The sequence below is a fragment of the Taeniopygia guttata genome, chromosome 6, assembly GCF_048771995.1.
Source record: "Taeniopygia guttata chromosome 6, bTaeGut7.mat, whole genome shotgun sequence".
Taxonomy (NCBI): Eukaryota; Metazoa; Chordata; class Aves; order Passeriformes; family Estrildidae; genus Taeniopygia; species Taeniopygia guttata.
Window position 1 is genome coordinate 28,985,107 of NC_133031.1, and position 14,826 is coordinate 28,999,932.

The 14,826-nt window shown below is 45.7% G+C and overlaps 1 protein-coding gene across 4 annotated transcripts in view; it reads right to left on the reverse strand.

Annotated features, from left to right (window-relative positions):
- Positions 1–9,407: 9,407 nt before the first annotated feature.
- The window catches only part of CCDC186 (coiled-coil domain containing 186), a 35,071-nt gene continuing 29,652 nt past the window's right edge, over positions 9,408–14,826 (reverse strand). For all 4 annotated transcript variants that reach the window (XM_012574629.5, XM_072931277.1, XM_072931276.1 and 1 more), the window contains exons 15-16: positions 13,951–14,170; positions 9,408–13,267 (exon numbers count right to left, since the gene is read on the reverse strand). In XM_012574629.5, coding sequence (XP_012430083.5) covers positions 13,184–13,267; positions 13,951–14,170 — 304 coding nt within the window. In that variant the 3' untranslated portion in view covers positions 9,408–13,183. The remainder of the gene's footprint in view (positions 13,268–13,950; positions 14,171–14,826) is intronic.

Here is a 14,826-nt window from a genome sequence, read left to right on the forward strand (position 1 = left end):
CGTACCTGATGGGTACAATGTGCTCAACTCTTCTGGGGCCACAGCCTGGGGTGAGAGAAGGGGTGGTCTCAGCCCTGCTCTGGATGCCCTTCCACCTGCAGTGAAAAGCACAGTTTCTGCCTCCTCTTCCCATTCCAGCACGGAGGTGATGCTCCAAATAGCGAGAGTTTGCCAGGTGAAATTGGCCTTGCGGATAAACTGAGGAATTTTCGTCACATTTCATTTATCTGACACACCTCAGGCTTGCAACAACAGGCCTTTCTCACTGGCAGCCATGGACTAAGGCAGTCCCTGACACAAGGAAAGGGAGAGTCAGGAAGTACAACTGAGTTATAGCAGCCCGACAGGCCACAGCCCAAATGCCTGTCACCACTTGTGCGAATTAATGCACAGCCTGTTTGAGGCACTCAGAGCACAGGGTGGTGAGCACACACATGATGTTTAGCTTTGTGCTAAGTCTGTTTAAGTCCATTGCAGGTGCAGCATTGACTGGTTCCATGCAGGAGTGGGGCACTGCTTGGGTACACCATGGTGCCAAAACAAGTGTTGGGAGGAACATTTCTGCGTTCAACCCCACCAAAAGCGAGGCTTGGTGGTCTGTAATGTTTTCCTATTTTTCAATGGGAAATCAAACCTCCTCCCTGACCTACTGTGGTACTTGGCCACTAGCCTGTCTTCTCAGTATCACTGAAATCATGAGTGGGACACATTCCCTTAGCCACCTCTAGACTAATCTCTTGGTTCTGATTTCCCAAAATCTGCTGCTCCTGGGATCCTCTGCATTGAGAACAAAAGTCAAACCCTGTCCTGGCTTTGCACTTCAGCATGGGTGGGGCAGAGTGTGCAGAGAAGACACCAAGGCATTGTGAAGTCCTCTCTCTGCTTGTCACACAACAAAACACAGTCTCTTATTTTGTGGAGACAGAAAAGTTCAAATTGACTTTCTCTTCCAAGCCATCAATATAATCTACAGAAGGAATCTTGTACATTAAGAGTACTTTTAGCTCCCAACTCAGTGGCATGGTAGGTATTGGCCATGGTAGGTAGGCTGCAGCTCTCTCCAGTGTCTGCTGCACTGCACTTGCCTCTGCAAACATCCTAAATGTTGGCTGTGACACCAGGTCAACATTCTGGCTGCAAGGACTCGAGCAAGTTTAGCAAAAGGGGTGGGATACACCCTCTTTAAAAGGGGTCAGGGTCAGTGTCTTCAGCATGGAGAGTGGAGTTCAGGATAAATGATCTAGAAACTCAATGTTTTTAAGAGCAGTTGTCAAGTGAGAGGGACACAGCAGGGTCTGCTGCCACCTCCAAACGCCTCTGCCCAACACCCAGGGCACTGCACATCCCAGCTCCACCCTGGCTGGCCACTGCTGTCACTGCAGCTGTCACCTTGTGGCTTTGCTCTCACTCTGCAGTCAGCAGCAATGAGCAGCAAGGCTTGCACTGCTCCTTGTCGTGTCAAATGCAGCGTGAGCTGCCGAGCTCACGTGTGGACTGCGGGGCTCTGGAGAGGAGACTTGGGTGTCCCATGGGACTTGGCTTTCACTGGGGATCCCCATCCATGGAGAAGAAGCTCAGAACTTCCCTTCCAGACCTTCTCCTTCTTGCTGGTTGTTTCAGGGCTGTGGGGAGGTGGTGGGTCCCAGCTCTGTGTCAATCCCTGGCAGGGCACAGCCCAGCCTGGTGCCGAGCTGACCCGGGCCTCTGGCTTGAGGCATCGCCTGGTTCAGCTGATGTCACTGGACTGGCATCCAGCATACTCACACACCACGTGTGCCTTGTCCCATCCCTGCCCCTGCAATCTTGAGTAATGGGGACTGACACATGTTTTTTTCCAGAAAGCAATCTCTTCAGATCAAATTAATTCTGTGATTTCCAGGTGCTTCCTCCTCCGCACAACTGATGAAGACTTCCTGAAGCTAACGGCCAAGGCTGCTCCAAGCCAGGACATTTAAATTAATCTTTTGTTCTTGGGGACTTTTGGTAGCTTGGTGACTCTGAGTGCTGCTTCTTTCTCACTCACAGACCTAGATCCTGAAGGCATTTTAGGGGGAAGAGGAGGGCAGGGTGGGAAGTGGCTTGTCTGGGGGTCTGAGCCTGCAGGGAGGCTCTCCTGAAAGCTCCTTGCAAGAACCCCCTGTAGAGCTGCTGCTGCTCTCTGGGTGTGGGGTAGGGCAGCACTGTCAGTCCAGCCTGGGGTCCACCACAAATGGCCTCAAATGAGCCTGAACTGCATCCCAATGTCTGAGGGTGAGCCAGCGGTCACCAGGAGGTCCTGAGGATGTGGTAACTGAAGGTTGTGCTGAAAGGCACCAGATGACCTCTCCTTCCCAATTTGAGGGGGTGCTTCTCGAGTAGGTGCTTTTGAGCAACACTGCGTCCTGTAGGTTCTCTGTGCATTAAGAGGAACTGAGATTTTGATGGGAGCACCTTGTGTTGTGTTTCTATTTCCTCTCTCTCACTTATCAGGGATTGCATCATGTTGCTGATGTTAAAGTCCAAAATACAGATGAAGCTGTGAAGCATGAACAATAAATGCTACTCGTCAGTAGATACCCCAGAAGCACATCCCATCAATAAGAAGAGGTGATGAGTGAATAAAATGCTTTTTACTCTCTAATGGAAAAATTTTTATTCACTGCTTTTTAGCATAATTTAGTGTTGGGACTGAGCCAGAATGTTTTTATTTTTGTGTGGATCTACATTTGCATTTCTCATGGCTATTCTATAACCTGAGTGCATTGCCAGTGTACATAGTGCTGGCATCACAACATTTTCAGAACCTGTAAAAGACATGGAGCAGAAATCTAGAGACCATACCCCACAACTGTGTCCTACCTGCAGTGCAACCATCAGTATTTATCTTACAGGTACAACCCCTCCTGACACAGATCTCAAATACCTGTTGGTAAAGTGTATTTCTTCTTTCTTCAACAAATGCACAGTATTTCCTTATCCAGCTTTTTATTTGAGCAAGAGGCCGTGTCCTGGTGCTGAGTTTCAGCTTTCTTGCCTTGCCCTCCTCATCAGGCAGGTCTGTCCTAATAGAGTTTTTAAATGTGATGGATTTTAAACAAGTTTCAAATGTACAAACCTGAACGTGAAGCCTTTGTGGTTACCACAGTATTGCCCCTAAGGGACAGGCCTGGTTGATGCTTTCAGCAAGGTCAAGTCCTTCTTCTGAATTCTGGTTTTACTTGTGCCTGCACTTGTGCCCTTGCTTGCCGGCCAGCTGGGAGGTGACACCCCTGTTACACAAGCAAATGTCGTCGGTGTTTTCCTTCTTGATTGTTCTGCGTGTAACTTGGATTCCACGAGCGGCGCTCAGCTTATGTCATTGCATCATTTTAATGGTGTTTTTCTTGGCTGCAGGTTTGATTTTCTTGGCGTTGCAGTCAGGGCATCTCTGCAGACACGGACACCCGATAGCTGCACACGCCGCTTCCCCTTCCGCGCACCTCGCGCTCGCCCCTGCGAACCCAAACTGCAAAGGACTGGCTTTGCAATTCCTGCCTTGCCTGTTCACAGTGGCCAACACACTCCTCTGCTCCTTTCCTCTTCATGTAGCAGTACTTGAAAAAGTTGTTACTGTACTGTGTGAAATCTTCAAAGATTTCATGACAGCAGTGCCTAGAAGATGCCTGCAAGGATCAGGAAGAATTTGTTCTGCATAGGTAAAATCCAACACTCCTGGTTGTCAAGTGCTTCTGCTCTAACCTTCACATGGGACAGCAAAAGGGATAAGGACAGGAGAATAGGATCATCAGGAAATGATGATGCAATGTTACCCATCATGATAGATGCATGTGTCATCTTGGCACCAGTCATTTTCAGACCTTTGTCAGCAGCTGTGCAAAGGCTTTTCAGAGGAGCTTGGAAGGATATCTAGGTACTTATGAGTGGTCCCATTTCACTTGTCCTTTTCTGGATGCACATCTTCACAACAGAATGAGTTTGGGATTGTATTTTTTTCCTGGGTTTTTTAGCAAAGCCATTCCTTATTTCTGGTAGTTCTGTTTTCAATGTATCTCCAGCAACACAGGAATCCTAAAATAGTAGTGCAGAGCTCTTGATGGATTCATGCAAATCCTCACATTTTTTATTCCCAGTATTGTTATAACACTATTTGCCCTTCCTTGTATGAGCTGACAGTCAAATCATACATGTATATTTTCCAATTGAGGGTTGTGTTTTCATATATATTACCGATTATATTTCTTGCCTGCACTGTTTGTAAAAGAAAAACAGAGCAATCAGCTCCCCCCAAACAACCTCTTTATTCTCTAAACCCATCAAAAATTAGAATTTGCATCTTCCTTTCCTCTCCCCCTGCCCATGCACTTGTACTTCTGTGCTCTCTGCTCAGGAATGGTCCTGTGTCCTGCCCCTTGGAGGAAACACAATGTCAGAAATCATGAAGCTGAGTGAGGTCTGGCAGGGGCTGGGGTCGCTGGCTCCCACACAGGCACTCCCAGAAGCATGGAGAGGAAGGAGGGAGAGGGAAAATTGATGGGGCTGTGAGAAGACCAGAACAGGCAGACGCTTCCCAGGAGGAACCTCCAAAGTAAATATGGTTGTGCAAGCCATTTCTGTGCCACATTTCCAAAGAGAGACTTTTCTGTTTCACATGTAGCCACTCAGAAGTGCATGTTTGGATGCCCCAGGGTTGAACAAAGAGAAGTTAGGATCATGCTGTCAGCTGCACTCCAGATCTGGGCACGCAGCACCCTGAGCTCATTCTGCGGAGGACAGGAAACCCATGACACTCCAAAAGCAACTAGGGTTTGCTCTTGTGCCAGGATGGCCTTTCTAGAAAAAAATTCTCTTTCTCCACATCCCTCAGTCTTTAACCAATTAGCCAGTTTCCTTCCTGTCCCCTGTAGGTTGTTTAGGCCTTTTTTGGCGTCAAGCAGCATCCCTGAGGAGAAGGACTTGGGGGTGCTGGTGGGTGAGAAGCTTGGCATGAGCTGGCAGCGTGTGCTGGCAGCCCAGAAAGCCAGTCACATCCTGGGCTGCATCTAAAGGAGTGTGGCCAGCAGGCCAGATTCTCCCCCTCTGCTCCACTCTGGTGAGACCCCACCTGGAATGCTGCACCCACCTCTGGGGGACCAGCAGAAGAAGGATAAGGAGCTGCTGAAGAAAGTTCAGAGGAGGACAACAAGGATACTCAGAGGGCTGGAGCACCCCTGCTATGAAAACAGGTGGAGAAAGTTGGGATTGTTAAGCCTGGAGAAGAGAAGGTTCCAGGGAGAGCTTGGAGCACTTTCCAGTACCCAAAGGAGCGACGAGAGATGGAGAGGGACTTTTTATAAGTGTCTGTAGGGATAGGACAAGGGGGATTGATTTCAAACTGAAAGAGGGCAGGTTTTGTTAGATATTAGGAAGGAATTCTTTACTGTGAGGTTGGTGAGGCACTGGCACAAGTGGAACAGGGAAGTTGTGGATGCCCCATCCATGTATGTGTTCAAGGCCAGGCTGGATGGGGCTTGGAGCAACCTGGTCTAGTGGAAAGTGTCCCCATGGCAGTGGGCTTGGAAACAGATGGCTTTTAAGGCCCTTTCCAATCAAATGATCCTGTGATTCTGTGATATGAGGGATCAGAACCCCAGCTGATCTCCCTGGCAGCTGTATCTGAGGAAAGCTCTTCACCAGTCCCAAGACATCCACACAGAGGATGGTGGCCAGACAGGAGCTACTCCTCCGTGCCTCATCCAGCACAGTGGTGATGGGGCATCAGTGCAGGAGCCCATGAGCCTGCTCTGAATCCTCTTCTGGAAAGACTTCACTTCCTTCTCTCAGATCCAAGGCAGCTTTCTTGGCAGATGCCTCCCCCCAGCAGTCAGTGGTAAACTCACTGCTTTGGTTGGCTGGTGATTTTCCAGTGTTTGCTCTGATACACAATTACTGAAACGTAACTACCTCCAATTATTGCTCTCTAGAGAATCCCTTGGACTGCAAGTCCTGGCCTTTGGGGACATTTCTATTGTTTCAGCTGCCACCAAAGCCAAGGCAAGTTAAATCACACTCTCTTCAGTGTGATGGGAGGGAGTTCACCTGCCACTGTGCCCTGGCATTGCTTGTATTGCCTCAGCATTGTCTTTAATGTGAGACACGCCACAGTGGCTCTGGCATTACAAGGCGACCACTACCTGCAAGGTCTGGGCTCTGTCACCAACCAAAGCAAGGTCAAATCACTTTGAAATAGCTGATTGATCTTTCAGCATCAACAAGCAGCCTTGAAAAACTGCAAGGAAATTCTGAGAGAGGGAAATAGTTTGACATAATTTGGGTAAACAAAAAAAAAAAAGCAATCTGCCAGCCTTGTGCTACAGGCCTAGTGCCAAATCTGCCACGGCTCTTTTCCAAGGGCTTCACCTGCCTGAGGAGCAAAGATGACTTTATCCACCCTGTGTTTGGTCAGGTCCTGGTTTAGAGGTGTGTCTGTACCTTTGAAGTGCCTGTATGGTAGTCATGTCCTGCTGGCAGGAGACCTTCTTGCTGCATTTGGGTTTGGGGTTGGACAGCCCAAGAAAGACCACGAGGGCTCCCAAGCGCAGTGTCCGAGGTCACAGGTACCTGGACTGATGGCTGCTCTCTTTAGCAGGTTGGTTTATGAAGCAGAGACTTTCCTCTGCCAGTCCTTGCTGATGGAAACCACCTGCTTGGCACTAGCTGGATTTTTCTAGATCCCAGAAATGTCTGATTAAAGCCAAGCAAAACAAGGGGCTGTGGATTCTGGGGGGGTTTACCTGGAGCTGTGGATGGGTTTCACTGCCAGCTGTCCTGCCTCACTCAGGGCACTCTGGCTGCACAGCACAGGGGATTTGGGAGCTGTGCAACCACCTCAGACAACCTGCAGGTCACAGAGCAGCATTGCCAGGGAAAACAAATATCCTTGCTTGCCTCAAAAGGCTGAGCCACTACCTGCAGTGCACCAGGAGCTGCTTGGACAGCTTTGGGAGCAGGTGGACAGGCAAAAATCTCACTGTGGGACAGTTCTGGTCCCCGTGCCAGCCACCCCCAGGGGTCTTGGTGAGCCCTGGGTCAAAGCAGACACATGGCAAGGGGAAGGGACCAGGGGAAGGGACCAGGGGAAGGGACCAGGGGAAGGGCCCAGGGGAAGGGCACCACAGGTCTGGTGGGCAGCAGCCTGTGTCACTCCACATGTTAAGCCCATGAGAAGCTGACAGCAGCTCGTTCTGATTTCTCATTTTACCTCAAGAATGAAGATCTCTTCTCAAGAGGGGTGAAGCCCTTAAATATTTTCAAGAGTCCATCTAATCACGATTGCTCTGATAATCTAATTACTAAGTTGAGGCCAGGGCAGTTATTAGTACAAGCCACTTACAGCATGAACAGCTCAGAGTGCTGAGCCCAAGTTTGGTTTTTCCAACCTCTTTGACTTGAAAAGTTTTCAAAGAATTTGCAGGACCACAACACAGGTCTAGATTGAACAGCACAAGGTCTGTTTTTTCAGATATATGCTGCTTTTACCCACAGTGTTGAAATGAGTAATTCACACCTTCTTCCTCTCCCCTGTGCTAGGTACCGACTAGAGTTAAAATAATTTAAGATCTACCATTTTCAGAGTATTTTTAACCACTTCCTTTCACAGTGCAGCCTCACAAACCCTTCTGTCTGGCTGCAGATCGCAGCTTGAATAAACTGCCTTGCATTTGCACCCTGCTTCAATCCATCTCCAAAGGCAGCAGCAGTTCCCAAAGAACTGCAGGTTGGATGGCCCAGGGCAGTGTTTAGGGACACAGCAACCAGCCCAAGAGAGCAGCAGTGCTCACCTACCTTGCTAGGCTGTGCTCACCTACCTTGAGTCAAACACACAGAGCTCACAGACTGTGTGCATTGGTTTGCCTTATTCCACACACATGGGATTATTTTAAAATAGAAACTTTTTAAGAAGATGTCAAACATTCATAGGACTCAGCCTGTTAGTGAGCAAGGTGCTTCACTTGAGGCATTTGAGCAGCCCTGCTGAGAGCACTGGGCAGCTGCACATGGTCAAGAGCCCATTGAAACCCAAGGGCCAGAGGATTTCCTGACTACAGGGCACCCACTGGAGCAGAACAGCAGCAAACACATCTAACAGCCTATTTCTACACGTTAGATGAGAACAACTTGTTCAGCAGCACTCTGCTACTGCAACAGCTACATTTATTCATGCAAAAATCTCACAAAATCTGGCACAGACCCACTGTGGTTTGATGCAAAATAGCCTAAAAACAACCTCAGCAACAAAACCTCCAGCAGAGCTCGCTATTAAAAATCCCTTAAAATAAAGCAGAGAGAGAGAGAAAAATAGCAGTGATGATTTCCTTATTCACAATCAGACATAGAAGAGAACTGCTAGCATTTGGTTAGATATTTATCACACAGTAGCTGCAATATCAGCCTGGCTTACTCCAGCACTGAGCACTAACACGTGCCCTTCCTCTGCACAGAGCTCAGCTGGGTCAGGCTCAGACACAAACCCAAAAACAAGGGTGGGAAGTGTTTTGCCAAATGGCCACTTGCAAATAGCAGCAAAGCCAAAATTAGTATTTGAGGAAGCTTAGCTTCAGGCTGTTGTTTGCAAGCAGCAGCGTTACTCAGGGAGCACAAATAAACCTTGATTTTTGGTCACATCTGTCACCAACAACTGTACCTGCTGTCAGTGGAAAAAGCTGGAAGAAAAGCTGTGAGCTGTGAAACAACTTCAGCATAGGGTCATGCAGGTAACTGTAGCCAGAAAAATCACTGGGAGCTCCTGGCCTGGTCCTGGGAAGCTTGAGGCTCTTTGCCATTAAATTTCAGCAAAATATAGGACAGCCCCCTCTCTCATTTAAGGTACTCTGGGAGATACTAGAATAAACTCCATAAATTATCACCTTCACCATACTCTCTTTCCCCTTTTTCTAGCTCCCTGCAAGGGCAGGACAACCCATATCAATCCCATTCCCAGGTTTTTAACAGAAGCACTGCCAGCAACGAGACACGATCACAACTTTTATTAAAAAATACTATCATGGTTTAAAAACAAACTGTTAGATCTCTACAAGAGAATAAATAAATCAGAGGAGCAAACGTGGAGCTGCAGCCAAGGAACCAGTTCTTGCTGCTGGGATTGTGGGATTCCCAAAATTCAGCTTATGGAAGGGAAAAGCAGCGAGGGCCCTGTCTGGGACTGCAGTCCTTAGATGCAGCACAATTCCCAAGGGATGGATGCAGGGAGAGGTGTTTTCCCTGGCTCTGCTGTTCCTCCCACTGGCAGGACCGGAGAAGAGGCACTGCCACCTCCTGTTTACCGGGTGCAACAGGCAAGCAGGGGCTGGCAGCAGCACTGCTCGGATTTCCTGCAGCCAGACGCACGCGAGGGACAGCACCCAGTGGGACAAATCACACCCAAACCAGGCTTTCATACATTTGTATGTTTATTATTTCAAAGTACAGTATATACATAAGGTATAGCAATACCTTTGAAAACTTTATACAGAAACAGGTATCTACAAAATTAAATCAACAAGACATTCTGTGTATAGGACTTACACACATAGATTGGAAGAATCAACAATTTCAGTTAGAACACGAAAATGGGAAGGAAACGCCCATCCATCTTGGAAAAGCTCTAAATACCACCCAGCTCCCTCTGCAACACAGGCACCTGTCCCTGGACAGGTGAGACAGGGTACACCTGATTCCTTGTGACAGGCCCTGCCCTCTGAACCCCTCCCCAGGTTCAGGTCTCTGCAGCATGTGGACACTCAGGTTTACAGTTGATGCACAGAAAGCCAGACATACTGTTTTTAAATTTTTATTTTTTAGTTATGAACCAAAACATTGCAATTAAAATATTTTAAGAGAGGTACTACAGGTGTTGCCAGCAACAGGTGAAGATAGTGAGAGTTCAAGGAAGAAATCAATCTCCAGTTTTCTGGACACTGTAATTAAAAATATTGCACAAGTCTGTATGGCAGCAAGCCAGTGATTTACATAGCATAAAATTGTATAGGGTCAGAAAGGTCTGGCTTCTGACAGTGACAGTGCTGGATTTTACAGAGGGTGGAAAAGCATAGGCAGCTTTCTGGTAGGGCCTCTAACAACATCTGTTTGTGCGATGTTTGAATGAAAAGAGCACCCTGAGTAGTTAAGAAACAGATGTTTAAGCTTGTAAGACACAACCAGCCACAAGCCTGGAATTTTCAAAAGCAGCCTGTGGCAACTCCATGTCTAATAGACACAGGATTTCAGTGACAGGCATGTCACCGTGCCATTTCATGCTGCAGGCTGCCTTCATGATTAGTTTATGAATTCGCCAGTTTGTCTCTAAAATTCAGTTTATCTGAGGACAGTTTTCAGTTTCAGGTTCATAATACAATTTCCAAAACAAGGATAAGTGGGATGAGATCACTACACAAGGCTCTCACCCACCCTGCACCAGCTGGTGCTCACCTGTGTGAGCCACCCCACAGAAACACCTTTCACAGAAAGTGCTCTGGGTACTGCACCAACAGCATCACACCCCTGACAAGCCACCCCATGGGAACAGGGCCAGCAACATTTTATGGCTGATACCTCACTGCCTCTCAAAAAGGAGGAACATCCTCATGCCAAGTTGCTGGCTGGTACTCATCACACCCCAGGCTGACTGGAGAGTCACTTGCCAATGTGCAAGCCAGAATGACTTTTCCAACTCTTAACAGGTATGTTTAAAATAACACCTGTGGATGACAGATTTGGTCCATGAAAACACCATGCACAAAAAACAACGTGGTATTTTGGCTGCTTTGTGTGTCTCCATAACCAAGGGGGAAAAAAAAAGTCTGGAAAGTTATCAGTGCTACAAAGAGCAAGCAGCATTTCAGCAGGGCAGGAGGACAGCTAACTAGGTTTCTCAACTTAAAAGGAGAACAACCATGCCAAAAAGAAATAAGAATTTCCACAAAGCCATTGCACTGATTCCATCTGCACCACACCCCTCCTTCATTCAACTGTACACCTGGAGAACATACATTAAAATATTACAATATTAACATGGTATCTAAAATACTGGAATCATTCAGCTGAATGCCTGAAAACATCCAGAGATCTGGTACATGAAAGCATGAAAACACAAACATACAAGAGCTAAGCTATGTTTTAGCATGCAAATTGTTCTAGAGTACTTTCTCTCAGCAGAAGGTCCAAGCCCAGTCATGAACAACTGTCTGTTTGCCTCCTGGAAGCTGTGACAAATCTGTTTCAGCAGAGCCAGGTATTTGCCTCTTCACATCACTTAAATACCAGTAAAGCAGAAGTAGTCCCATGACTGGACTGGGCCAAGTTTCCTAACATTTCAGATAACCATTGCTCTCAGGAATTAGAAAAATAGATGTATAAAAACCCACCCAGATTAAAGGCTTGCAGTTTCTATGTAATACTTGCTCAGGTTTTAAACTATTTGCTCCCATTCTTCTCCCTTTCCAAAGGAATACTTAACCCTCTGACACTGAAGGGACCTGCCATCCCAGACTCCTGAAGCTCTCTGGACCACAAACCAGGTCTTGATCCCAACAAGGACTTTCAGAGATGCCCATCTTTAAACTAACAAGGAAGTCCCACTGTCTTGAACCAAACCATTCAAACCAAATCAGGCTCTTTTGCTCAATTTGTTTTATTGCAAAGCTCAGGCAACTCAGTGGCATCTGAAAACAGAGTTCACACCCCTAAGTCACCCAGCTGTCTGATCAATTATCCTCCTCTGTGCTGCCAAATTCAGGTCCCTCATTCAGGTTTGGTGTATAATACAAACACTATCTGCAGTAAGAGATTCTCCCCACATCCCCCTTTTTGATTAAAGTAGCTAAAGCATTGCTATCGTAAATGTACATTGACTCTTTTTTCATGGCAATAGGAAGTTCAAGTATTTAATAAAAACCTGAAGTATGTATTTACACGGTGATCTGCTCAATTGATTTTGGTCAAAAGGTGATAGATACAGAAACTACACATCTACTGCTGAAATAAAGATATTTTACATTGTGTATATTACTTATCCTGGAATTAAAATGTGAACATGATGTTGTGACTAACCCAAATCTTATCACCTTGATACTTTTCCTCCATCACCCTCTCAGCCACTGAAGGACTAAGTAACAGTTTTCAGTTATTTTCATCAACTAACTCTTCACAACAGTAAAATCAAGGAGTTGTTACACAGATTTCTGTGCCACTTTCACAGTCCAACAATATATTAAAATCCATTTAGATCTACTTCTTATTTCTTACCATTATTGTCACTAGTTGGTCTAGCCAGAGCTAATAAGAAAATTTCACTGGTTTTTATTTTTCTTTGAAAACAGCTTCAATCACCAAGCCTACATGTACTTACATAGATTTACAATGGGCAGCTTAAACTCCTTAAATGCTGTTAGTTATGCAGGAGCCCCGAGAACTTTATTAACCAATTATCTGATATCAGACTTCTTTTGATCCATGTCTAAAGATCAAGGGTTTACAAGATTTGCTGAACTGACATTGGTTTCAACTACATGAACTCAAAAACTGAATCAGAACACTTTCTTATTCCTTAGTTTTACTGTTGTTTCACTCCTCTGGAATAAAGAAATTGACCAGCTGAATGCTAATCTAAAGCAGAAAATATGCAATATCATGGCCACCACTTGAAACCCAAAATTTTGTAACAAAGCATTATTCCATGCATGTGTCAAAAATGCTTAATCAACCCAAAGATCAGAAATAATATGCAAGGAAGGAAATAAATGTCTTAAAGCCCTTAAAGCTCAGTAACACTGGATATGTTCAATAGCAACTAAGACATAATTGGCTTTATTTTTTTTTTTTCAAGCTCCATCATTAAGAGACTGATTAATTACACAGTGCAGAAATTAAAATCTCATGGCAACTCACACTCCAAACAGTCTGCACTGCAAAGCATCTGTATTTCAAATAGAAGTGTCAGATAAATGTAGTGTGCAATGAATTTCAGCAGTGCCTCAGGCTGGTCCTGGGTAGAGAGAACCACACAGATGCCAAACCCTGTTGATCTCTCACATGAGTGAGCCTGTGTGGCCAAAGGCTTCTTCTGCAAAAAACCCAGATGCTTGTGCTGGCAGGCAGAATGTAAAACACAGTGGTCTGTAGCACCTGCCTTTTCTGCATCTTCAGGTTGGTGAGTCCCCAGAAGTTTTAGTTATGTCTGCTTTATTCTCTGTTCCAGTTCATGCTTGTGTTTAATAAGCCGTTCTATTTCTGTTCCTAGAGTTTGCAGGTTTTCCTTTTTTGGGGGAAAAATAATAAGGTAGGTTATACAGGGAAATGAGTCCATCAGCACAAAATGCACTAGTAAGTCAAAATTACTGTTTATGTCAGCAGGTTGATACTTTCAAGTATCCAGAACAAATGCAAATGATTATATTCAGAAAAAAACATAACCATTGCAATAAGAAGACTCAAAGCTCCCAGCAAGTCCTGTTTTGCAGTTACCAGTATTCTACAGGATGTCTAGAAGGTAGAATGCCAGCTCCCCTAGCATTCAAGGAGAATGATGATGACTACAGGAAGAGATCTCCAGCTTGTGCAGAGCCCTGCAGCCCAGCTGGCAGCCTGCACACCATTTTGCAGCCTGCCACCTCTCCCTGGCACAGGTGTGCTGCCCCAGGAGCAGAGCCTGCACTCCTGGTTCCACATGCCCAGGGCAGAGCATGCAGAGACCCTGCCCTGCTGAAGGAACAGGCACTCCACAACTTATTTCAAGCAGAGCCCGTTCGTGCAGCATACTCTGAGGGTCCTAAACTGGAGGTACATGGTATCATGTCACAAAACTCCCTGGTTAACCCCAATGCTACCAGTGGCACCAAATCACACTGAGCTGACTTCTGCAAAGCCTTTAACAGCATGCAGTGAGGGGAGCATCTGAGAACCATGAGAATGTGCAGAAGAACTGGCACAGCTACTCACTTTCAATGTAATATTCTTCAGTAATGTATCTTCTAACACAGCCTGAAGCTTCCTGTTTATCTCTAAGGAGAGTTCCAAGGTGAGCCCACTGTCTGCAGGGTGAGATGTATACAGAGATGCCATGATCCCACCACGCCTGCTCAAGTGTACTTTGTTGAAGTCAGAGGCCTCTGATGACAGTGTTCCAGCTTCTTCCCGCAAAATATAACTCTGAATAATTCTGGAGGATAAAAAAAATCAAAAAAACCAATAATGTCATAGCATTACAAGACAGAGAAGAGTCAGATGCTGAAGTAATTTCAGGTTCCTAACAGGAGTAATTTTATTTTCAAGCAGTACTATATTACCAAAAAGGCAATAAAAATTTATTCCTGCAATTTCTATGTCAGAGGAAAACCTTGGATACCAATAGTGATACAGAAAATGCTGGTAAGCCAAGAGACTACAATGTGCAGGGTTTAGTTATTTAAAAGTATTCTGAAAAGTTACTAGGACAAGAAAGGTAATTTTAAAAATCTACTTTTCTTTGCTGCAGGACTCCAAACATGTAATCTTAAGCTTTCTACACATGAAAAAAAAAAATTACAAAGTCACTTCCCAGGAGTCTTCTCAAGCTGTACCATGTTCTCTGAAATGGTACCAGCTGGGCATAAATGTATGGACTCATTAAGTAAGGGCTGTTCCTAACAAACAACTGCACTGTCCAGAAGCAGCTTTCTGCCAGCATTTCTTACTCTCCTAACTGAAGTTCCAGACATTATCCTGTAAGATGAGATTTTCATTTAAGTGGAATCTTGTCTCACATTAACCACTGACCACATTCAGCTCAGGTACATAATTTGTTTGATGTCTATACCAGAGTACCATCCGGAATAA